Source organism: Pristis pectinata, chromosome 30, assembly GCF_009764475.1.
Source record: "Pristis pectinata isolate sPriPec2 chromosome 30, sPriPec2.1.pri, whole genome shotgun sequence".
Classification (NCBI taxonomy): Eukaryota; Metazoa; Chordata; class Chondrichthyes; order Rhinopristiformes; family Pristidae; genus Pristis; species Pristis pectinata.
The window spans coordinates 13,073,581-13,100,226 of NC_067434.1; the positions used below are offsets into that span (position 1 = coordinate 13,073,581).

At 38.9% G+C, this 26,646-nt stretch overlaps 1 protein-coding gene across 1 annotated transcript in view; it reads right to left on the reverse strand.

The window, feature by feature from the left end:
• Positions 1-581: 581 nt before the first annotated feature.
• Positions 582-26,646, reverse strand: part of sec24c (SEC24 homolog C, COPII coat complex component) — a 55,336-nt gene continuing 29,271 nt past the window's right edge. Inside the window, exons 9-23 of the mRNA XM_052041594.1 lie at positions 23,595-23,733; positions 22,965-23,080; positions 21,953-22,077; positions 21,221-21,412; positions 20,484-20,577; positions 20,034-20,150; positions 19,114-19,284; positions 18,084-18,180; positions 17,103-17,248; positions 15,103-15,241; positions 11,229-11,347; positions 8,304-8,483; positions 5,215-5,406; positions 4,339-4,428; positions 582-1,905 (exon numbers count right to left, since the gene is read on the reverse strand). Coding sequence (XP_051897554.1) covers positions 1,765-1,905; positions 4,339-4,428; positions 5,215-5,406; positions 8,304-8,483; positions 11,229-11,347; positions 15,103-15,241; positions 17,103-17,248; positions 18,084-18,180; positions 19,114-19,284; positions 20,034-20,150; positions 20,484-20,577; positions 21,221-21,412; positions 21,953-22,077; positions 22,965-23,080; positions 23,595-23,733 — 2,058 coding nt within the window. The 3' untranslated portion in view covers positions 582-1,764. The remainder of the gene's footprint in view (positions 1,906-4,338; positions 4,429-5,214; positions 5,407-8,303; positions 8,484-11,228; positions 11,348-15,102; positions 15,242-17,102; positions 17,249-18,083; positions 18,181-19,113; positions 19,285-20,033; positions 20,151-20,483; positions 20,578-21,220; positions 21,413-21,952; positions 22,078-22,964; positions 23,081-23,594; positions 23,734-26,646) is intronic.

The window sequence follows — 26,646 nt, forward strand, 5'->3', positions numbered from 1 at the left end:
AGCCTGGCGTGGAACTTGTTTTTTCCCACCCATTTTAGAAACTGTCTTCACCTACCTCACTGGCCATCAATAAACTGGAAATTTGGAATTGAGTAGGGATTGGAAAGAATAAACATTACTGTACTACTCATGATGAAAGATTATTCATACAGGTTTAGGACAGTAGCAACCTGGGCCAAAATCTTTTTTATACTTCTTGCTGCAAAGGATGAATCAAATTCCATTTTCATGACTCAAATCTCAGGAAAGGGGTGCCTGACTCAAATTTATGAAACCCTTCAGTACTATTGCATTGCAGCATACTAGGATATGTCCACCATTTCAAAGTCATGGAGCACAAAGGATCCAATAGATTGAGAAACCGATTTCCCCATATTCACTATTATGTAGTTGGGCCCAGGGCTCTGCTGTGATGACATCAGTGCCACAACTTCTCCGAAGTTGTACATGAGACCAGCTATAGGCCTGTTTTCATTTCAAGAATGCAGTCAGCAACAGTAAAATAAAACAGATGAAGCCCTGCAGTACAAATGCATTGGTGTGCTAACTCTAGAACAGAAACCCAAGGGCAGACCCAGTGAGACATTTGGAAAGAAATGTATTTATTGCATCAAAAATTAATGTCCCGTTTACAACAGCACATTGTGTTTTTTAATATATATATATATTTTTACAGCAGGCTGCAAAAGTCAGCATGGTAAACTGATCTAATAAATAGGAATGGGAAAATACAAAGGAAAAAGGCTTTGAAAAGGAATTGTGCCTATAATCCTGGATCACTACTGTTCATCTGATTTGTAATGGACACAATAACAGTAACGTACTCTCTCCCTCAAAGATTGGCATCAAATCCTATCACAAAGTCTTGAAATCACAAAGCTTACAATCAAAACATGAGGCTGTGGTTAAAGGATTGAATTAAATCACTCCTTTTTGTAATTGATGTGTTTGGTTGGATAATGGTTGGGGCTCTAATTATGAAACAGCACATTAGACACGGTCATCAGTGACTTTGAACAGGGCAGCAGTTTGAGAATGCCCACTATCTGCTCCCTTCTCTGATTAGTTTCTAAAATCTGAAACAAAGAAACAGAAAATTTGCAAACATTTATTTAAAAAAATCTCTCCCACCCCACCCATCCCCCACCAAAGCCCTTTCTGTATGTCAAGTTTTTTCTAAGATCCTGCAAGGGAGAAAATTAGATTATGGAATTTAATCAACAAAGGTTAAGCATTCACAAGTGAATAGATAACTTATTTTCATTCACAAATCTATTCACATTTAAAGACCTAATTAACAGAACCAAGAAAAAAAGGCTGTTGTACAACATGAAATGATTACTATTGAAGTATATAAAAATAATTTCCAGAAGTCAAACCATGTTAGCAAAGCCACAAACTGGATTTTGTTCGATTTATTGACTTGAAATCTTGTGTATTAGGAGTTTTCCTTCCATACATCCATCCACACAGTGCATTCCCTTCCACATCTCCTCATACACAAGGGACACAGTAATACCAGTGTTGAAAAGATAGCTCTCATATAAGATTCTAAATCATATACATTATACTGTACTATTAATTCCTTACATTACATTCAGTATTAACAGGTTAGCCACACGCCCATGTTGCTTCCATGACAGCTGCTGATAGTCGAGACCCTTGCTGACATCAAGCATTGGGCCCACTGGGGAACAGCTGGGAAACGCCTTCAGAGTAAACAGCTCCGCCCAACCCTTTCGATCCCCACCCTACTCCCCCAGATTAGCTAAGTAGCTGTCGTATCTCCTTGTGCATATGGCACAGAAAGTCCACGTATGAGGCGCCACCGTTTGCACTCTTGTCCTCCATGAGAAAATGCTTGAAGAGCACCTCCATCTTGTCTTCTTGCTTCACTAGCAAGAGCTGCAAGAACAAGAGTCAGAAAAAGAACCTATATATGAAGCACCTTATCAAGCCCTTAACTGATCAAATACATTTAGAACCAATGGATTAATTTTGAATAGTCACAGTTCTGCAGGAAACCCACCAGCAGATTTGTACAAAGCAAGATCACAAAAATAGTGAATGAAATAACCAGATTTTGCCAGGAATGGTTAATGCACAATGTTGATTGGGGGCACAGAGAATTCCCTAATCCTCATCAAATAGAGCACAGGGACCTCTGACATCTGCTGCAGAAGGAAGGCGTCGTTAGAGGTTAAAACCTCATCAGGCAATGTAGCTTCCTCCCCAAACCTACATTCAAGTGCCAGACTTCATTTCTGACAGCATTTGTGGTACTTGCAAATTATGTACCAATTTTAATCGGTTTTGAGAGGTCTGCTATTGTGCAGTTGATGGGGATGTTACACATCGCCTCCTGTTCCTTGGGGAGTGAAAGAAGGGAGGGAGCCCAGATTCTGAGAGCTGGCAAACTTAAAAATATTATGTTTGCTTCCCTCATCCAAATCAACGCTGAGCATGATCAATTGTTGGGGCTCAAGCACTAATCCCTGCTGTGCCCCACTCGTCACCGCCTCGGACCCTGTAAATGTTCTACTTATCCTACTCTCCATTTCCCTTGTGTAAATTTTCAATCCATGGATGTATTTTATCCCTAATCCCAAGCACACTAACATGAGAGACTTTGTCAAAGGCCTCCTGAGCATCCAAATTCACCTCCATGTTTCTCCCTTAACCATACTACCAATTATAGCCTCAAGCAAACTTCAGGGTTGTCAATTTCCCTTTCATAAATCCATGCTGACAGTGTCTAATCCTGTCTATTTTTTTTAAATGTCCTGTTATCACATACTTAAAACAGACATTCATTTTCCCCACTAATGACATTAGGCTTACCTGTCTATAGCCCTCCCCCCACCACCTTTTCCCTTTACTTTTATAAACAGTAGAGTTACATTTGCCACCCTTCAAACTACAGCAATTGTTGAATTTCTATAGAATTTTTAAGTTAACAATGCATCCACTACTTCCTCTTTCTGTATTCTGGGATACAGATTATCCAGGCCCGAGGGAATTAGTGGTTTTCAAGGTCATTAATTTTTCCAACAATTGTTTATGATAATAAATTTAATTTAATTTTTTTCCATTGGTCTTTTGGTTCCCTAGCTTCTGGAAAGGTATTGGCATCATCTTCCACAAAGAGGGAAACTAAGCATTTCTACCATTTCTTAGTTTCCTACTTTAATTTACCCTGTTTCTGATCCTACATTTGTCATTTTTAAAAAAAATATTTAATATACTTTCTGGACATCTTTACTGTCCACTTGTGTCCTTTGTACATTTACTCTCATACTCTATTTTCTCCTCAGAATCAAATTGCTGGTCCTTGGTTGAATTTTAAACTGCTCCCAGTTCTCAGGCCTGCTCAGTTTTTCTGGCAAAGTTATATGCTTCCTTTTTGGATCCGTCTTTAACTTCTTTGCTAAGTCATGGTCGGTCACTTTTCCTTTATGTTTATACTCTAGAGAGGACTGTACAACTACTGCAGTTGTTGCATTTGTTCCTTAAATGTTAGTCAATGCCCATCAACATCATGCTTTTTAACAAAACTCCCCAATCATAGTCAAGTCACTCATCTTACCTTCATAATTTCCTTTAAGTTTAGCACCCTTGTTTCAGATTGAACGACATTTACCATTTCAATGAAAAATCCTGTCATGTTATGGTCACTGTCCCAAAGGACCCTGCACAACAAGATTAGTAACAAATCTCCTTTCACTGCACAATATCTAATCTAGTCCTTTCCTCAGGTGACTCCTCAATGTACTAGTCTTGATGCAGTTTGAATTCATCCTCCACAGAATTCCTGCAGCTCTGTTTTAGCCAGTCTGTATATAGATTAAAGTCACCCATTACTGTAGCATCCTTTATACATGCACCTCAATAGAGCAAGGACACAGTATCATAGCAAAGAAAACCAAAATCCGATTCCCCTGCTCAGTTTGATGTGAACAGTACCAAGAAAATAGAAACATGTCAGAGTTATCATCATAAATACCATTGACCAAACAGGGGCTTATACGGAGCCTTGTTCAAGATCCACTTGCAAGACGCTTTGGAGGTTTGGCTCTTTGTCCCAAGGCAGATAACACCATGTCAAATTTAGAAGTGCCTAACTATTAAAGAGTTCTGCCAGCTTCAAGTTCAGAAAATAATGGGTGCAAATGACAAGGCTGGATATGCAGCTGATACCACCCCTTTCCTTCAACTATTGTGACAAACCCTCCCTCCAAGATTCCTAAAGCAATGAACACAGGATATTCCAAAAAGACCCCACTGCAGTACCCAAAATGATTAATATAGCAACTATATATTGCTGGACTTAAATTTTACCTTCATAAACCTGGGTCTCTGAGCACGAATTGCATCAACCATGGAACGTAATTTTTTGGAATACGGGTTATCCAGCTGTGGCAGAGTGGCCTGAGAATGAAATACAAGTCAAATCAGATGGTTAGCATTGCACAAAGGACAAAATGTATGGTTCATAAAACTTAGCACTGAATGCACAATGAGGACATTCATCAACTATAATGTCGCATATTTTAATATTTATGCATTTAATGCTTTTTTAAAAAAAGTAGGCAGACAGTTTTTCAGGAACCAACTTCATCAATAGAACGTTGGAGTTAAACTGGTTATATTTTGCAATTCTGTTGAGAAATGGACTCCCACCAAATGCAGTGGCAATGTGAAGCAGCTGCAATCATTGCTAAATTCAGAGAGTCAAGTCCTGATGTAATAGGACCACAATTACTTGGGAGTTGGTGCTTATTCATACCAATGCTATAGTTATAGAAGTGCTGCCATAAACATACTTGAATGGTTGATGTGGTAACAGTACTCTAAAGCAGAATGAAATCTCCCAACTTGCAGCAAATTCAAATTAAGGCATGCCGATCTGGAAAACTCAGGTGCGCATTTATAAATTGTATGCCAAAAGGGCTGTTGCCATAACAGTCAAAAACTCATCTGACTGAAAACAAAAGCTACAACAAACAAAATTTGAGACAATGCTTCTAATCTTCAGGAAGCAACTGATCAGAATGGAGAACAAAATTATTGCTACTAATTTCCGAGTCACAGAATGTATAGAAGCACAAATGTTATGCATGGTTACTTTTGATTCACAATAGAAGATCTTGGGTATTAATCAAAACTCTCAGAAAAATATCACTAAAGGAGGATTCATGTTCGTCTGAAACTCACCATTCCAGAGTCAATCTGGCCAAATGATTGCACATTAAAGATGCTCTGGATGAGGTCGTGCTGTGTGTTCATTCCCACCCATATGAAGAGGTTCAAACCATTCTCCAGCAAATAGATGCCACCCTTTGATAATCGTTCCTCTGAGCAACGAATGGCCACTGGAAAGTCATCACTATCAATGTCCATTTTGTGCTAAGGAGAGAGAGAAGAGAGGAGTTTTGTCAGAATTAAAGTCTTAAGACTAATCAATGTTTCAACAATCCTAACAACAGTAAAAAAAAATATATTCTTAGAGCCATTTAGGTGACACTTCTGAACACAGAGCATTTCCTTAGGACACTGCAAAGTGTCTTGGAGCCATTTAAGTGTTTTTGGTGTACTAACCATTATGCTACAAGAGACATCACAACCATTTAGCACATAGTAAGCTCTCACATGAAGTGATGTGGCAAACTGCAAATGATTTGCTGACAAATTACACTTGCTCAGGAATAAATAATTCCCAGGGTAATGAGGATAACCGCTCTCCAAAACAGAGTCAAAAGACCTCTTGCTTCTCCTGAAAGGACAGATATGGCTTCTTAAAACAGTGCTCAAATCTCAGGACTGATACTACACACATTGTATACATGGGAGGGCAATCAACACCTGTAAAGTACAAGTGGGTGTAGACCTTCAAAAAGAACCCAAAAGATCTTCACCATAACAAGATTGGGCATAGGACAAGTAGACTTCAAACCTGCAATAACTCTAATCCCGAGTTTAAGCAGCAAATTAATACAGAAAAATGGAAAATGCTAGAAACACTCAGCAGGTCATGCAGCACCTCTGGGAAGAAACAGTTAACATATCGTGTTTGGCAAAAGGTCAAAAAACTTGAAACAAACCGTTATCTCTCTCCACAGATAGAACCTGACCTGTTGAACCTTATCAGAATTTCTATTTTTATTTCAGATTTCAAGCATCTTTTTTTTCCTGATTTTTCAGAACCACCTTAGAGCTCATTTAAGAATGGCAAGGGCTGGTGACAGGCCAGAGGACTAGGAAGTTTTTAGGATCCAGCAGCAAAAGATTCTGAGGCTCAGAAGGGAGAAAACTGATTTTAAGAGAACACTTGCATATGATATCAAAACAAACAGTACAAGTTTCAATGGATGTATAAATAGGAAGGCCGCTGTAAAGGTGGGACTCCAGAGAATGAGGCTGTTGAATTAGTAACAGGAAAGAAATGGCAGATATGCTAAATCAATTTTTTGCATCAGTCTTCACCATGGAGGACACCTCAAATATCTGTAAGAAAACAAATGTGCTGATTTCAAACAGGAAGGAACTTGTAAAATTCCCAATCACAAGGGATAAAGTATTAGACAAAGGGGCAAAAGGTGGACAAATCTCCAAGAAGCAATGGCCTGCACCAAGGGTTTGAAAGGAAGTGGCTGCAGGAGGTACTGGATCCCTTGGTTGAAAAATTTCAAAACTTCCAAAATTCCAAGAGGGTACCAGAAGACTGGAAAACAGCCAATGTGACCCCCTTGTTCAAAAAGGGAGCAAGACAGAGGCAGGGAACTAGAAACTAGTTAAACATCTGTTGCTGGCAAGATGCCAGAGTCAATAATGAAAAGAGGAACCAACTAATCATTTAGGAAAGCTGAATAAAATCAAACCTACTCAACATGGCTATGAAAAGTAAATGTTTGACAAATTTGTTTGAATTCTTCGAAGATGTGACAGGGAGAGTTCACAGAGGGGAACCTATAGATGTAGTTCATTTAGATTTCCAAAAGACATTTGACAAGGTGCCATATAAAAGGCTGGTGCATAAACTGAAAGCCCAAGGTATTGGAGGAAGTTTTGGCATGGGCTGAAAAGTGGGTGTCACATAGAAAACAAAGAGCTGAAATAAATGGGTCCTTTTCAGGCTGGAGGGATGTAACCAGTGGAGTACTCCAAGGATCAGTTCTTGGCCTTGGAGGAGGGAACAAAATACCAGGTTTCTAAGTTTACTGATGTGAAAATAGTTGGAAGGCCATGTTGTGATGAAGATATTGTGATCCTGCAATGGGACAGATTGATTGAATGGATAAAAACCTGGCAAATGGAGTTTAAAATATGGTAGTGCAAGTTCATGCACTAGTAAGTATCAAAATGTGGATTATCTAAATGGAGAGACTGCAAATGAGTGAATTTCAGGATGTGAATCACAAAAAAGGTAGCAGGCAGGTCTATCAAGTAGTTAAGGTAAATTGCATGACAGCCTTTATTGCAAACAGGGAGGCTTTGTTCGAGGTGTACACAGGGCGTTGGTGAGGCCACACCTGGGATACTGTGCACAGTTTTGGTCCCCTTGCTTAAAAACTGATTGCTGTAGCATTAGAGGAAATCCAAAGGAGATTAATCAGGCCAATTCCTGATATGAGAGGATTTTCGCATCAAGAGAGGCTGGACACTTTGGATCTGTATTCCTTGTCGTTTAGAAGAGTGAATGCTGACCTTATTTAAGTACAGAAGGCTTGACAGGGTATATGCTGAGATGTTTTCACCAGTGAAGATTCACAAACAAGGGGTCATGGCTACAAAATAAGGGGCTGGCTATTTAAAGCTAATATCTATAGAAATTCCTCCTCTCAGTCTCTGGAATTCTCCCCGCCAACTCCCCGAGGGTGGTGGAGACCAGATCATTAGATACATTTAATGTGGAGATAGACAAGTATCTGAAAACGAGGAATCAAGGATGATGGGTATCTGGCACAGAAGAGGACTTGAGGCCAGTGAAGATCAGCCATAATCATATTGAATGGCAAGGCAAGCTCGAGGGGTCTGTTAGGTATTCCTGCTCTGACTTTCTTGTGTATTTAGTGCAGATCAACACATCTTATACATTCAAATTTAACTAGGCCATCCTATTGGTAATTATTTGAAATACTCTCATTTTTAGGTTCAGAGCAGCATTTTCCAATTTTAAAATGTCTAAAAGAGCCTAACAAGGTAACAGAAAATGGAAACAAATATTGCAGGCAAAAGGTATCAGCATATACTCATAGATAAATTTCCAAATTTATTCTACAGTAACTGCACGAATTGTTACTTACCACAGGTAAAAGCCTAGGGTAGAAGAAGACGTTGGTTTCCGACACATCCATGCTTGCAACAAGCTGGCGAATATAGGCCCGATCATCGGTAGAAACATCAGCTCCAGGCTGGAGAACATCACTCTTCAATACGCAGTTCAGGTACACAGGCAGTAACTTCATGCACTCTGGTAGAATCAGCTAGGTTTAAGGTACAGGAATATAGAAATAGTGAAAAGGCAAGTTGTGGACTCACGAGATTGTAATTAGGATGACGAACAGGACAAGTAAAGAGTCTATCTGGCCTGTGAGAGACTCCAGGTCCATAGCAATGCGGCTGACACTTAAACACCCTTTGAAATGACCTAATGAGTCACTGTTAAGGGGCAACTAGGGATTGCCAGTAGCACTAATTTCCAAAACATGAATTTAGAAAAATTATGAACACAGGGAGAACTTGGCACTTTCTTGCATTCTACGTTAAAAAAAAGAGCTGATCTCAACAAGGCTTCATGTGTTTAGGATGACTATTTTTGATCAGGTAAAGAGTAAAACTCCAGTAAGCCAGTATTAAGAGGACAAAAATTTACTGCACAAAATTGTGGCAAGTTAGAAAAAAATTACCCATTAGCCAGGGACAATGTTTAATTGGTTGTATACAAAGCTACTTAAGTCTTGAAGCTTTATATTTCTCTCTTAATTGCAATTACAATGCATTTTTTCCACATCAATACACCACCCTTCAGTTAATGTAGCATTTCTAGCTATGTCCTTGCCTTATACTGCTGCACTGACATTTTTCAGGGGCTTGCACAGGGAGTTCCAGGAAGGACACAGAGCACACTCCCCCCCCTCTAATTAGAAAGCAAATTAAGAATGTTGTTTATATACGTCTACTTACATAGAAAGCTTCCACAAACAACAATATACTTCAGAGGGAAACTAGAGTGAAGGAGTCATCAGCTACAAATAGTTGAAAGTTCATAAAATATTTGGGGAAGAATTACTTGTAAAACAGTATAAGGAACAAAACTGGAGATCAAACCAGTGCCAACTGTAGAGAAAAGCATCAAAGCAACGTTGTTGCAGTGCTAAAATCAGAGTGTTTCATGAGAAATGCTCCACAGTGCTGGGACAAAAAAAAATCTCTTTCACACTCATGCTAAGTACTGCTAGTTTTAACAAAGAAAGTGACTAAATTCCCCAAAATCTGACTCTAACAATGAAGAATAGAAACAACCCATTTTTAATCACTGCCAGATTGCACTTAGTGGTGTTAAGTAACTTATGTTTAAGTAGCTTAAACCTAGAAGGCACAAGCCATTTTCACTGTACAAGGAAAACTTGTAGTGCATTTCACAGCTTCAGATCTCAGTCTCGAGGGCTCTGGGAGACTTGGGAAGATCCAGCATTTAACTGCCCATCCCTGGATGCTTGAAAACCACTGCAGCTCATGCCCTTAAATCATCCATTATGGCAGTGGTTGGAGCATTCTCGGATACTTATCCCCAAGGAGGATGATGTGCAGCTTTCATTCATTCTTATGGTGTGGGCATAACTTAGAATGCAGACCAATGACCCACCCAGTTGATTTAATTTTAAAAAGGCCAGCATGTTACTTTGAACAGATTCAATAATACACAAGTGACTGAATGGTGCAGGCTCAAGGGACTAAACATTTCTGAACAGCAAAAGTCAGTGCATTGTAATCATGCAGATAGAAAACTTCAATATTCACAAAATATTATTTTTGCTGTAATTAAACCACCTATTAGCAAACAGATTTGAAAAAATACTTTTCTTTTCCAGATAATCAATAGACAAGTCTCAAACACTGCTAAAAATAATGGTCAATCATACTTAAACTTTATTTATACAGCATGGTAACAGGCCTTTCCAGCACAACAAGTCCGTGACGCTTATTTTAAACACAGGTTGACCTACCCGTACATCTTTAGAATGTGGAAGGAAACCGGAGCACCTGGAGGAAACCCACACAGACACAGGGAGAATGTACAGCCTCCTTACAGACAACGACGGGAATCAAACCCCGATCGCTGGTGTTGTAATAGCATCGCACTAACCGCTACACTACTGTGCCGCCCCATTTCATTTATCAATTGATAATAAACAGCTCCAACAAGTTACTAATGACCAAAATCTATTGTGGAGTAGTCGGAGTGAATAGGTAGGTGATAGTTAACAAGTAATTGATTTCAGTGTTCTTGAACATTAGACACACTTTAATCAACTATCTCAGCTGGCAGCCAGACATATGTAATGTTCTCACTCCATATTCCATTACTATTCCCCCTTTTTCCAAAACAAAAATCATATAATTGATCAAGTTCTGTAGTTTTGGAATCTATTGGGGAATTTTCCCCATAGTATGTGACAGGTACTGCTCAGTCCACGACCGATTCTAATCCGTGAGGAGACAGCACATTTACCAGGAACAGGAACTGGGGGCTGCTTTACAGATGCTTGCTCCTCAATTTGCTAAAGTTTCCTAATGCTGCTGACCTTGCAAGTTGTTCAAGCTCCACAGTGCAGGCATCTTTCAAAGTGGCAAATCCACGTTCAAATTTGCTGCAACCAACATGTCATTTGATGCCCCCCTAAATATAGGGTGCAAATTGTATAATGGTTTTATGTGACTATTTAACCAAAGTCCTGGATTTAACTCCACTATGGGAAATTTAAATCATTACTTCAATAAATCTGGAATGAAAGGCTAGCGCCAATAAGGACGAAACTACTGATCTGTCATAAAACCAGATAAGGTTATTTACAGTTCAAACTTCTTAACTATTAACACGAGCCTGACAAGACATTCAAGAGGAATTAGGAATGAGCAACAAATGCTGGTCTTGCTAACACCGCTATCCTGTAAATAAAAGCAAATGCAATTACAATACAGATTTGCAAAAAAGACCACAGTTTTACCTGTCCAGCCGATGACGGACTCGCACAATTCTTGCGGTAGCAGGCCAGAATCTGAGCAGACTGATTAATTAAGGACTCCCGCACAGTCTTTGTGGGGTTGCTCAGAATACCACGATAAGCTACAAACACGACATTAAGTGTTAGACCAACTGCATATACAGTACATATACTGTGCATAACAATATCTCAATCTAATTCTTTATCTGCTAGAATAGAATTAGAAAACAAAGGGGTCCTCAAAGGAACATGTATGATCAATATCAATACAATTCACTAGGGCCACTAGCCCTCCATGTTGTTAATATGGTCCAGTTTGTTGAGAAAAAAAGGAGGAAAATTATTTTATATTTTGACATTTTATGAAGATTTCAGAGATAAGAACAAAGGTAAGTGGGAATGGGGAGAAAAACAAACTATTTTTAATGTTACTCAATCACCTTTCATTTCAAATTCTACATGGTAATTAGTTGGAAAGGTTTCAAGGGGATTGTTTAAGAAAACACAAATGTAAAGTCATCCACTTTAGCAGAAAATTAAGGTTAACTTTTGTACAGTGTGACTATTCAGAGGGACTTGGGCATTCTTGTACATGAATCCTTGAGAATCCACATGCTGGTACAGCAAGCAATTAGAAAAACAAACAGTACGTTGGACATTACTGCAACCCAATTTGAATACAAGAATAAATATGCCTTGCTAAAACCATACAGGGAAATGGTGAGACTACATTTGGAATCCCATCTACAGAACAGATCTCCCGACCTAAAGATGAATAAATTCATGAGGGATTGCAACATGGATTCCTAGTGTGGTATGGATATTCTACAAGGAATGATCAAGTAGACTGGGCCTATACCCTCGAGTTTAGAATGAAACATGCAAAACTTTTAGCAGGTTTGAAGGTAAATGCAGGGATCACATTTCCCCAGGCTGGGATGTCTAGAACTAGGGGGACACAGTCACAAAATAAGGGGTCAATCATTCAGGACTGAAATGAGAAGAAATTTCTTCAGAGGCTGTTGAATCTTCTTCCAGTTCTCTACCCAAGGAGGCAAAGTTTTCACAAGAACACAAGAAAATAGAGTAGGCCACAAGGCACCTAAGCCTGTCCCACCAATCAATATGATCACAGCTGATCTATGCTGGCCTCAACTCCTCTTCTGTGCCAGTTCCTCATAACCCTCAATTCCTTGATCTTTCAAATATTTAACCAACTCCACCTCGAATCTAATGATCTGAGCTCCACTTCAGGGCAGAAGAGAAAAGATATCTCATCATTAAGGCAATCAAGGAAGTCGGGTTGGTACAGAAAGTGGCATAGAGCTGAAAGATCACCTTTCACCTCATTGAATGAGGGAGCAAACATGAGCCAAATTAAAAATATAACATGCGTTTGTGGAAACAAACAATTAATGATTCTGGTTGAAGGTCCTTTGTCACAACCGAGAAAGAGAAAACAAATTAGTTTTCAGCAGAGAAGTGGGGGAGGGCTGGGAAGATCAAATGGAATATGATAGGGCTAGACCAAGGATTTAATGCAGCAGTTAGAAGCCAATTATGCTTCTTTCTCTGTGTTGTTTAGCTAATAGCAAGGCCATGGGACCTGCCCGGCAGGCCAGATGATAATAGAAAGAAAAATTCAGCCAACAGAATGGGCAGAAATGACCAGTTCTGATATAGAAAGAGCAAGTCACCCAAAGTCAGAAAATTTGATATTGAATCCAACAACAGCAACCTATCCAGACGGAAGACGAGTTGTTCCTCAAGGCTGCATTGGGTCTTATAATAGCGCAGGAGGCCACAGGCAGAAAGGTCAAAATGGAAGGGTGGTGAATTCAAGTGACTGGCAACTGGAAGCTCAGGGTCACTCCTGCAGACTGCTCTGCAAAGCAACAGGCAATCTGCATTTGATTTCTCATTAGTTGAGGAGATCACATGATGAACACCAAATGCAGTACACTAGATTGGAAGTACAAGCGAATTGCTACTTCGCATGGAAGGACTGTTTGGGTCCCCAGGTGTTTGCACAGAAAGAGGAGTCGAAAGGACAGGCATTGCATCTCCTGTAGTTACATGGCAAGGTGTTCCACGACAGTAGTAGTTGGGGATGGAAGAGCAGCCCAGGGAGTCATGAAGGGAGAGATCCTTTTGAAAAGTTGTTTAAAAAAAAGGGGAAGATGTGTCTGGTAGGGGGATCTCGTCAAAGCTGGCACAAATTGCCAAAGATAATCCCTTGAATGTGGAAACTGGCTTGGTGGAAGGACTGGAACAGGGGAACTCTGCTCTTGCCCTGACCAGGATAAGAGAGTTTGAGAGCAGAGGTACAGAAATTAGATAAAGAGGCAGTCAAGGGCTCTGTCCCCGATAGTAGAGGGGAAGCCTCAGTTCAGGAAGAGGCTGACATTTCAAAGGCATCTGCATGGATGTCTCATCATTGACACAAATGCAGCACAGAGAGAGAGAGGGAGAGAGGGACACTGGGAAAGTGAAATGGAGTCCTTACAGGAGGCAGGGTGAGAGGAAAATAGCTGTTTGAGTCTGGGGGCTTGTAATGGATGTTTATTGCTAGTATATCCCTTGGAATGGAGACAAAGAGATCCAGAAAAGGGAAGAGTCGGAGTTAGACTATCTGAAGATAACAACAGGGTGGAATTGGCAGCAAAAATTATGAAATTCGAGTTCTGCTACTGAAAATTAACTAGCTTTCTCTTTCCCAGTTCTGATGAAGGATATTCTACCCAAGACAGGAATTGTTTCTCTTTCCACAAATACTGCCTGATCTGATTGTTTCCAGCCCTTTGTTTTTACTTCTGATTTCCAACATCTGCCATTTTTTGGACTTTCATTTCCGGAGGAGTGAATGGCCTACTCCTGCTTTTGCTTATGTTTAGCACTTTTATACATTCACATTTAAAGCTTTATCTGCTCCATTTATCCTCATTTACTCAAAGTGCCAACACATGAATATCAACAACAAATATCAACAACTACCTCCAGCAGTACGACAAATCAATCATAAGAACCCAGGAGATCTTTTAAAATCAACTTTGGATCTAAAGGAAATTTACAAGGAATTGGATGAACTGTCAACATACCACAACTAGACTGCTGGCCTTTGAAAATAACGTGCATTGTTTTTTCAAAGCTTTCTGTAGCATCAATGACCCTGTCCGATATGTTGCATTCGACTGACATCTTTAGAGACAACCCTGATCGGTATTAGCTTTGTTCAAAGAAACATGAGATTGCAATAAAGGCAGCAATTTGAAACCAACTTACTAAATAACAAGCATCCATTAGCTGGAGAACAAGATTTAAAAAATCCCCAACAAATTACCCATATCCCAGGACTTCTCAGGATTCTCTGTCGGACTCATTTGAGATCAATTTTAAAACTACACGTGATTGAATTTGGGGAATATATGGGCTTTGCATCTAATGAACCTTGGGTAGCTGACAACTATTTGAAGCCAGAAACCAGCCTTGGATTTTGCTGAATGGTTTTCTATAGTTAACCGTGGTATCATTTCTTTCTCCTTTTCTCTGCTAGTTTTCACCTCTCCTCCACTGCAGGTGTCAAATGGAGGCCAATTTCACGGCACCAGGGCCACTTCAGGTAATGCAGAGTGGGCATTATTCAGCTGTTGGGGTGCTCAGTCGGTCTGGAAAGACTGTTAGATCTGTACAACCTTACTAACAAAGCACAACCTATCCTCGTGCACATTGCCCAGATAAAAAAATGAGGGCCAGAACCCAGTCTAATATCCCCTTCCCCTCAGAATAATACAAGTGGAAGTAGTGCTGAAGACACCTCATTATTCACTACATAAAGACAATTTTGAAATAATAAGACAGAATTTAAGCAACAGCATACCCAATTTTACAAAGAAGTTTATAAGTGTGTCAGTTTCACAGTTTCTGTACAGGTCAGCAAGCTGAGTACAGCAATTAAGGGAAAGGTTGTGTATGCGTAACCTCCTCTGTCCACTGCAACTGGTGTAGAGCAAAGCACACTGTAGGAGAGGAAAAAAAGAAAGAAAATGTTCATTTAGCAAATGCATGAATATATAGCTCAATGGAAATCAAAATACACTTGAGCAAATGTTGCAAGTGGCCCATCTGAGAAATGTGAACTATGCAGAGAATATGAATATCTTTGAATACAAAAAAAAATAAAAGACAGACTGGCATTTCAAAAGTACTTTTTGTGTCTCTTTTTGAACATCCCAAGAGATCTTACAACCAATTTAGTCCTTTTTAAAGCACAGTCTCTTTTGTTATATAGTCAATTTACATACAACAGCTTTTGACAAACAGCAATGTAATAACTACCATATAATGTGCTTTAGTGATATGGGATGAGGGAAAGATATTGGCTGGGACACTCAGGCACCCTCCTACTCTTCCAAAATAGTGCCAGGGGATCTTCTATGTCCACCCGAGAGAGCAGACAGGGATCTCATCCAAAAATACCATTTACTAGTGCAACATTCCTTCAGTACTACACAATGTCAGCCCAGATTCTCTGCTCAAAGTGCCTGGGGTGAGACTTGAAGCTACAAAGAAGCGACAGTGCTTTTCATTGAGCTTCATCTTGCATCCAAAGTATCTACAACTTAAATTGAGTATGAATACAAATCAGTGCACTGATTGATATGATAGTAGAAGCAAACTTGATAGCAATCTTCAAAAATAGTCCAGATAAATAGAAGGCAGGGAAAATATGCAAAAAACATGAGAAGTGTTGTGGCATGTTACTAAATGGATGACTCTTTCTAAAAGATGGCACAGACACAATTGATCAAAAAGCTGCATCCTGTGGTGTATGATTTCACTATTCAGTGAGGCTGAAAGCTTCAACCTTATCAATTAACCTGCTTGAATATTTAAGTGGTCACATGCATTTGAAGTGCAAGCACCAAATTATCACTGTATAATTGCAGGATAACTACAAACTGCAGTCATATTGCACAGGTGAATGAGGGTGAAGAAGTCAAGTTGACATGACTCAGCTTTTGCCTCTAAGAGGCAGTCATTAGCTTCAAATGCCACTCTGGAGTCTTGAGTACAAAGATCAACACTGTCAATCATGTACAATAATGAAGATCAGATAAAATGTTAAACCAAAGTCCCAACTGCTCTCTCTAGTGGATGTACAAGCATCATCTTGAATTTTTATTTGGATCATTGTGGGATGGGTGGATTGGAGGAACCTCTGATTTTCTGCCCATCATTTCTCATCATTCAACATTACAAAAACATTATCTGGTCCTTGCCAAACTGATGAGCCTGGGATCTTACTGTGTGCATATTAGCTACTGCACTCGTTTCAAAGTATAAGCAATTAACAATGCAAACAGAATGAAACCAGGACATAACAAATGAAATGCTTCACAGGACAATGTGCTCAAACTGTACAGTTCTTCAGTCAGAATGCAGTTTGTGTGGAGTACTTAGTACAGATCTGACTACCAAGGTGCAGAGCAGATATTCAAGCTCCAGAGGCAGTTCGGAGGCCCAGATGCCAGAGAACAGAGGGACAAATGAAGAATGGAGAAAACTGGCTTTTTATCCGAAGAGAGATGACTGGGAAGGAGAAACAAGGCTGTAAAGTGCCAATCACAAACATGTAGTCAGTATATTTTAACTTCACAATTCCTCAGATGGAATATCAATAGTAGTGGATCCAGTGAACTAAATACAGGAAAGGAGTGGCAAGTGTCATGAGCAACTAAAACAATTCTCTAAATTTTAGTTCCCCAAATTTACAATAATAAACCAATACCAATTTTCTGGAGTATTCATAAATCCACAAGAAAAATTGCTACAAATCTAAAAAGTGAATTAGTTGCAACTGTCATACGATTTTCTCACCTGTATTTGAGCTCCACTTTCTTCATTCAATTTATCATCATGTTTGAACTCTACAGTAATGGTTTTATCACAGTCTAATGCTGCCAACTCCACATCAGTTGTGTTACTCATGTAGAAGGAGCCAAAGAAATCAGTTGCTCTAATCCCTAGAATAAAAACATTTTTGTTTCTCCACATGAAACATTTAGAAATACAAGGTTCTACAATCACAGACCTAACAAAGAAATATAAAATGTTACATCTACACATTAAGTCCCTCACTTGATTTTATTTTTTAGAAAATCAATGAGCACAGCTCCACAACATGGGGTGCAGCAGGATGGAGGGATCAAAAAAGTTATCTAGTAGTTCCAATGGGAATTGTTTACACAGGAAAGTTTCATTTTCACTAGTTGCAAGGCATCCAAGTATTGACAAAAAGCATAACCAAAATTTGCAATGAGGAATTAAAAATTTAACATTTTGTACATTTGAAATAAAACTGGATTTCTTTTTTAAAAGCAGCAAATATTTACAATTAGTTTCTTTTATACCAGCATCTGATTAAGATACAAATCAAAGTTTTATTATTTATCTGATGCAAATGCTTTCAGATTAAAACTGTAGAAACACGGAGTCACAAAGGGTCTGCATTATCAGCACTTTGCAAATTAGTACTCTGTTCATGAAATCTTATTTTCAAATAACAAAACTTCCTTTTAAAAACTTACTAATATGTACTATTTAATGAAACTATTCATACCTAGGAAAGTGAAATACATTGCAAATGAAAAAATGCCAAGATTCAGCACTGCATATACATGAAACCAAGTCAGTGATTGGGGAATGCATACTCCTTGGGAAACACGTGCAAAGGTTGAAGGCTGTTCACAAGTCTGAAGCTGTGTTGAGTTTGCACTCTGGACTACCATCTGCTCACATGATCAGTTCAAAACAAATACTGATGACCATTAAAAGATATCAGTTCATGAACCAACATACCTGTACTTGTGCGCACCCTCATCACAGCATCAAAACCAATCACTTTTCGAACATCCCTGTGCAGATCATTCAGGAAACGCTCACCATCTGCTTGTGCCTGGTTTTCAGGGGAAAAAAAACACCTTAAATATCTGCATAATAGAGAAAATGCTAGTTGTTTTGCTTTCCAAAGTTTAGTTTAAGTAGTTTACTGGGAGTAAAACTACTTGATAATGAGCTTCTAGAAATGCAGTTTTAGTCTTCAGAAGGCCAAAGTAATAGAATTTAATGTCAAGGTTGCTATTAATTCCAATCAAATAGAATGGGTGGCCAAAAGCATCCCAATGCTTGGTTTCTTTTTTTTGCTCGTGTTTTCTAAACTCAAGTTCTCTCTCTTCAATAAATCAGGATTGTGGCTACAATCTTTCTCACTTACACACACCATGAGGGCAAGCAAAATGCCTTGACTATTTATGGCACTATTTAGAATGCAAGAGCAATCCCTGATGTAACTAATAACATTCAGAAAATCCTCAAGGGGAATTAGGGTTTAAACCAATATTCAATTCTCCTCAGTTGTAACAATTTCGGAAAGAGGTTGCAATATCACCTTACATTATTTGAAATGGAAACTACTCACAGCTGCTTCATCCAATCAACTGTGATCTGCAACACGAGAGGTGTGACCTGCACAAATATGCCTAAGGAATCTGGACTCCTCGTGCACAATAGATCTGAATTGTCTCCAGAGAAATGAAAGCAATTTTTGAACTCAAATGCACAATCAAATTTAAAAACAAATCTCATTTTATGCTGCAGTTTATTCCAAGTAATGCAGCTGAAAACTCACTCCCCTTCAAGCCTGTTACCTGTTAATAGGAGAAAACATTACTCATGACATGAATAATGCACATTTCTCATAAAAGGCAATGAAAGCACAGCTGAATAGCTTGATATGTACAGTATGCATTAGCGGAGCCACATTTGTGCTAGGCCTTTGAATGAGAGTTGCAAAATTCTTCTGTAGCCACAGTAATCTGACAAACATTACCTGGAAGTACGTGTATTTATAAATGGAACCCCCAGTCTGATAAGTAACCAATCCCAAGGTTGCCACATCGACATACTGATTGGGGAATAGGAAGAGATCCACACAGCAGCCTTGTGCCACACACTCCTTGGCCAGATTATTGTAAAAGCTGGTCTGAGGTTGGAATAGAACCTGAAATAAATAAATGCACACAATATATTGAAGTTGTGTTAATGCTGGAAACTGGAGAAAGTGCTGGGGTCAGACAGCATTTGTTGGGAATAACCATTTCTGGATGAGCAGTTCGAGATAGAATGTTTTAAAATACAAGGATAGAGGTGGGGAGAGAGCAAAAATGTTTGATAGGGTGAGAGGTAGGTGTAATCAAAGGATAAAAGACAGTGAAAGAGGGAGAGATCTGGAGTTATAAAAGAAGAATTATCTACAAAGGACTAAGGAATGTGGAGTGAATGCTAAAAATCAAATAAAAATGCCAGAAATTCTGATTATCTGCAAATCATTGTTCTCAATGTTGAGGTTATAATGTGCTGAGTCAGAAAGGGAGGCTCTCTATATGAAGCTTGCATTGAGTTTAGTTGGGACTGAGATTCATCAGCACCTTACTACTGCTATACACAGGAAATCCAGTTCTTTTAATTTTTTAGACTCCATCAGATGAAATAACACTGAAACTTGCCACATATTATAAAAAGCCTATAGGTTTACAAACATCCTTTGGTGGTATTTGAACTTTACTTAGCTCCAGACCAAAGCTGACTCAGGTCCAGCCAGACACAGGTAGTAAATATGGCATTTGTTGCATCACACACATCCGGAGAACAAATTTATGAAGTTACTCAGAAAACGCATTGTTTTTCCAAAAATGACAGCCTCAGAAATAATGAATTTCAAATATTGTAAACCAATCTTTATCATCCTACCTTTTCTTTGTCTGTGTTTATAAGCTTCTTATCATCTCTATTCTTTAGCTTTCCAGGTGCTTCAGCAAGAGGCAAGGTAGAGTGGAATATGAACAGTTTGCCAGCACATTCAGCTGCCTGCAAGTACAAAACTTCATGAGCATCCTGTCACTCAGTGGAATAGAGACAAGGTAGAACTCAAAGGAAAATAAACAAAAGCAAATAGAACTCATGAATACAATTACATCCATTCTTCCCAATAACAGCAATAATTATTTTTCCCATCAAAATGCAGTTCTGGATACCCATATTCATAATTGTGGCCCCATGCTCAACTCCAATCACTGAGGGCAGTCGTTCAATCATTACTATTCTGCTTAGGTGACTATCTATAGCCCCAAATCCATTGCTCTAGATATTCAACACAGTTTGCAGATTCAAAGCTGGTATGGATATAAAAGGGAGACTTACCTTAAGGGCCTCCAAACCAGCCTGAATTACAGGTCCAAAAACTGTCTCAGTTTCTCTGGTATCAGCAAACATCTCAGGAATCTGCTCTAATAAACTGAAAACAAAAAGCCATTATTGTTGTTACTTTAAGCTGATCAGCAAGACTGCAATTCAGTTACATGAACTGCATTGTGACCATTCAACTGACAATACCCAGATTTAACTAAAGATGACATTTAGTTCAAATTGCAAACAAGTTGCTTAACTTTAGAGTACAATGTACAAGACTCGCAATGGTAAGCAAGCATCTGGCTTTGATCCAGCTATCCAAAGGCCACAAGTTCAAACTCCATCATGGCAAGTTACAAAATCAAATTCAATAGTTCTGAGAATTCATCAAGACATCCTGAAAATCAGAGCAACTTAAACTCTGAATTCCTATCATGTTGCAGGACTGGAGCCACAGAATGGATGACCAAGAGCTACATCTCAGCAATTGCAAGCTGTGGCACTGATATTTAGGTACCTCATTTCAGATATTTCAAACCATAATTGACAACTCAAGGTTCCAAAGATTAGCCCCACACCAGTACAAATAGGCTTAGCAATTATCAGAGTTCACTGTACAGTGATCAGTGACCACTCTTAAACCTCACAACAAGAACATTACACATCAGAATACATTAGTGTATTAATCATGTTGCAAGTGAAGCTTTCCAACATGACACCATGCTCTCCCCACTGGATGAGGTTCTTACCTGTTTATCACAGCCCGTGACTCTATAACATTGACGAGGAATCCATCAAGCAAGGGTACAAACATGTCAGCTACATCGGACACCACCATCATTTGTGGCTGAGCCAACGAGCTCTTAACATTGTAAAAATGCAAAACTTTGTTGTATGTTACAAAGCCAACCCTTATAGCTGATTCTTCTGCATTGCCCTCCCTGGAAGAGAGAAACAAAGGTTCAAAAACATTATTCCTCAGCACCAGGCTTGGAACTGGAAAGATTTTAAGTACAATGCCTTAAATAGTGTGCCCTATGCCACAACAATGGAAATAAACCAGTTGTAATTTCAGCCATGGACATAATGGCAACACAGATTAAACTTTCCAAAGGGCAGAGAGATGTGTGATATGGTGAACAATCTTTTAAGATTTGAGAGAAATATGATGCAGTGTCTCTTAGGAAGTATTAGGAACACTTTAGTATATATTAATGAGACCAAGTTTGCACACCACACAAGGAGAGGGGACAGATTTATCAGCATTGTGTCAGGAATAATGGACTCATTTACGTAGCGAAACTGGCAAAGGTGGGATTGCTCCCTTTAAAAGATAACTAAAATTATTTTCCTTTTAAATGCGTTATGCCTGGAATGGAAGGCAACTTCTTTCAGCTGGTCTTCAACTGATACTTGAAGATTGTTGAGATTCTATAGAGCTAGTTATTTCTGTTTAAACAGGTACAGCAAAACACTCTCACCTTGGAAGGAAATCCAACAGAGATTTAAGCTCCTCACACAATAGGTGAACCAGCCCACTCTTCAGTGCATTGTATGATACATCAATCATAAAGATGAAAGCAGGAGGATTAGGAAATTTGTTGTTCTGCAAAAGAAATTCTTTATAAGTTGAAATTAAAGATCTTGTGTACATTTCTGCAAAACCCTTTGCAGCAACCATGGCCTCAACTTTGCAATTGTCTAGGCACACACCACAAGCTGAGGGACATACACTAGAGCTGCCCCAATAACAATCACTGCCTTCAAGAGAGAGAGGGAAAGATTTTTTTAAAAATGGTGAAAAGGAAACCCCATTTCAAAATTCTGCTGAAGCTGTTGCCAAAATAGTACCATTGGCTTGCCTTGATTTTATTTTGACAAGACTGGAAATCCTAACACATAATCTCACTTAACTTCATGGTCTCCTCTCTCCTACAAACCCATCTGCAGCAGAACAAAGGCTTGGCAATGAAGCACATAAGCAGAAAGTCATTGGCTAATGATAAATCACTGTGTTGTAGCTTTGGCTTTAAGACACTTTTATCCAATTACATATTTTATAAATGGATAACAGATAAGTTGTCTTAGCCAACACAACTGCTATTCACCTTGCTTTACGCAAGGCATCAACATGTCAGGGAATACAAGATTTAAAAAAATTTCAAGTGCTGGCAAATAAATGACTTACTTGAGACTTGACTAAGCATTAAAAACAAAACTATTAGCAATTATCTTATTTCTTTCTTGGTTGGGGTTGGTTTGTTACCTGGCAATATTAAATAGCACATACGGCAGTAAAGGAATTTACAAGCAGAACGTGGTTATCCACATCAATTGATTTAATAATGCATTATTTAATGCCACAGGGTACAATTTAGAAAACTTGGATAAGATCTACAGAATAGGCATTTTTGTAAATCAAAGGTTTAACTTACACTTTAACGACTGTGAAAAGGGGTGTGTTGATTAAGTAGGGAATTATATATAAAATACCTTGCAGTAGTCTACAGTGGCTAAAAATTCATAGGAACCAAGAGACAGTTCCGGTCGATCGTAGTAGTCCATTCGCTTGCCAGTGTGATCCAAATGTTGGAAATAGTGAGGCAGTACTGAGGAAGGAGAAACAGGAGTTACAATGTGGCTACCAGGTACACCAGAAAGGTGGGATAGGAACATGGACAAGTCAGTCACATTAAGAAAAACCTTAAAATGCTATCCACTAAAATGCACAACTTCAACTTAAAAATCTTGCAGAATTAACAGAAACATGCCGATTATTTTGACACTTCAAAAAAAAATTAATGATATCAAATGTGCTGCAGGACAAGCATGAAGGGTTTGTAGGGCTGGGGTTCCTGAAGATCAAAGGCTGTTCCATGGCAATTTACACAGTGCACTGAAGAGGACCAATTCCTGCTCTGCCAACTGTATTATGTAGGAGGAAGGCAAGTGAAAAGCAGGGCATATAATCTCTGACATATTCAAAAGTTAGTATTAGCTCGATGCTACATGGAGAATTGTGAACTAGACTGTGCTGTTCTATTCTATTTTATGTGAACATCAAATGAGGGAGAAATAATTCCCCCAAAAAAAGTTTGCATTCTAATAGAACCAAAGAGTTACCTTCAGTAACACAACTGCAGAAGGCACACTGGAACCTCCGTCCTCCTTCAATAAACTGCATATAAGGGCACATGTAGGCCTTGCACCTGTTGCACCTTATTGGACCAGTCTCTCCATGATCTACAATGAAAGGGTGTGCCTGCAATTAGAAAGACAAAAAAGTTCTCAGTACAGTTCCACAATACATCTTTTCAGAAATTTATTGAAATTGAGATTATATGCATTCTTCTCAAAACTACATTAGCATGGAAATAATTCACACTGGACTACATGAAACATTTAAAATGTGCTATTTATGCAGCACCTTGTACATCTACTTTTTCCACAGGAAATTATCTGTGAACTGTACTTTTGTTCTATGGTTCAACAAGGCAGTCAATCTGTAGGCAATCAACAATCAAGTAATGGGATTATTATTTCCGATGACGTTTAAGGATAAATGCTGGTCTGTATACCAAGATAATTCTCAATCACTTCAAACAGTATAACAGCCGTCAAAGGATAGAAGGTACCCCAGTTTAACATCTAATCTAGAAGACTGCACCAAAGTGTTGGTCAAACTAACCAGGTCCAGTCATGGGCCAACAATGTTACTGTATTTTCATCATCTATTTCTCATGTTCTTGATGGAAATCATCAAAACTTAGATTACATTTCATTATTTCCATTACAATCATAGATATAAAATCCACCAATTTTTGATTGGAGTTGGAATTTTATTCCTTTGAAGTCTGACACATGATTACAATACCATGTCCACACTTTTTTCAGATTTATAAAGCACTTACCTGATACTAACTGCAGTGTTATTTTATTCTTTTTCATCTCTTGAACTGCTATTTTCACACAGACTTTTTACTAACAATTAGATTTTCACAAATTTGTCAGCCTTCACTTTTAGCCGGATACAGAATCAATTTACTGATCCTGATAGCTCAACTACCTAAGCGAAGCCTCATCTTTTACAGACAAGTCTTTGCTTTGTATTTTACAACCATTTCTTCTGTTTTCCCATACACATAGCCAATAATAGACAGAACACAGAAATGGGCCCTTCGGCCCAACTTGTCCATGCTGACCAAGTTGTCTAACTGTGCTAGTCCCATTGCAATTAGCCCTATCCCTTTCCTATCCATGTACTTGCCTAAATGTCTTTTAAATGTTGTAATTGTACCCACCTCTACCACTTCAATGGTACCTTGTCCTATATACCCACCAAACTGTGTGGAAGAACTTGTCCAACAGGTCCCCTTTAAATTTTGCTCCTCTCACCTTAAACGCACACCCCCTAGTTTTAGACTCCCCGACTCTGAAAAAGACTGAGCATTCACCTTATCTATGCTCCCCATGATTTTACATGCCTCTATAAGGTCTCCCCTCAGCCTCCTACACTCCATGGAAAACAGCTCAGCCAAGTTAACTTTGGTTAATTTCTTTATACTTGTATTTAAAAACCTTTCAATGTCTCATTGATCCTTGTCTACTCTGGTATTTAAATTACAAGATAGTGTATCAAATTATTGTTTTTGCTCGAATTTATTAAGGCTACTTGCCTTGTGATTCCAAAACCGGATTCTAGAAATCTATTCCAAATGCACAAAAGTAGCCATTTGGATAGATAATTGCAAATATTTCAAACTGTGATTACATCAGAATAATCCCAATTCTTCCAGAATTTTAGAGTCCTATTTTGCAGTCCATGTCAATAATTGTTTTGGATAATCAGACCAAACAAGGAAATAACAAAACTGACTATGCTAAATTACATCAAGGTAGAAATTAACACTTCAATGTAGAGTGAAACTCTGATAACGCACTACTCCATTGTTTGGAAGTCCTGATGGTTCAGCATCTGGCTTACTAGACCTTGTTTCCTGCACTCTCCTTAAAATCACAGAGCCCCACACTCTCTTTTAAAAGAAACACTGGTTTCTCATCCTCCCTTTAAACATACCAAGTTCACAGGAAAATTTATTATCCTTCTGTGTAACATCCAAAAGTGAATTAGAAGTGTTTTGGGGCATTAGCAGCAGCAATAGCCAATAGTCCAGAAAATCTGCCAAACCAGTAACAAAGTCCCGAGGCCAGACTACTGGAGTTTTATTGTACCCGGGCCACATTGGAAATAATATTGGAAAATAAACTCAGAAGAGTTTAAAACAACACTTAAATTCTCTGCTAGGCTTTTCCAATAATTACTGGAAGAGATTCTGAGGGACAGGATTTATCTGCATTTACGAAGGCAAGGACTAATTAGGGATGGTCAGCATAGACATCTCACAAATTTGATTTGAGTTTTTTTTGATGAGGTGATCAAGAAGATTGATGAGGGCAGGGCAGAGGACATTGTCTAAATGGACTTTAGTAAGGCCTTTGACAAGATTCCACATGGTTGGCTGGTCCAGAAGGTTAGAATACACAGGATCCATGCCAAGATAGAAAATTGGTACAAAATTGGCTTGGTGGTAGGAGGCAGAGGGTGGAAGTGGAGGGTTGCTTTTCGCACTGGAGACCTGTAACTAGTAGTATGCCGCAAGGATTAGTGAATTTGCAGATGACACCAAAATTTGTGGTATAGTGGACAGTGAAGAAGGTTGCCTCAGGTTACAAGAGGATCTAAATTAACTGGGAAATTGGGCAAGGTAATGGCTGATTGCACTTGTCTGAATTAAGTTCTAAGTGTGCAATTTAGGAAGTTAATTGCAGGGCTCTGGGGAGTGTTATCGAACAGCAAGACCTTTGGGTATAAGTACACAGTTCACTGAAAGTGACAACACACATAGATAGAGTGGTGAAGGAGCATGGTATGCTTGTTTTCATCAACCTAGGCACCAAGTACAGGAATTAGGATGTCATGTCACAGTTGTAACAATCATTGGTTAGGTCGCACTTGGAGTATTGCGTGCAGTCCTGGTTGCCAAACTATAGGAAGTATGTGATTAAGCTAGAGAGGGTGCAGAAAAGATTCACAGGAATGTTGCCTGGACTGGACAAGGAGAGATTGGATAGGCTGGGACTGCTTTGTCTGGAGCAAAGGAAGCTGAGGGGTGAC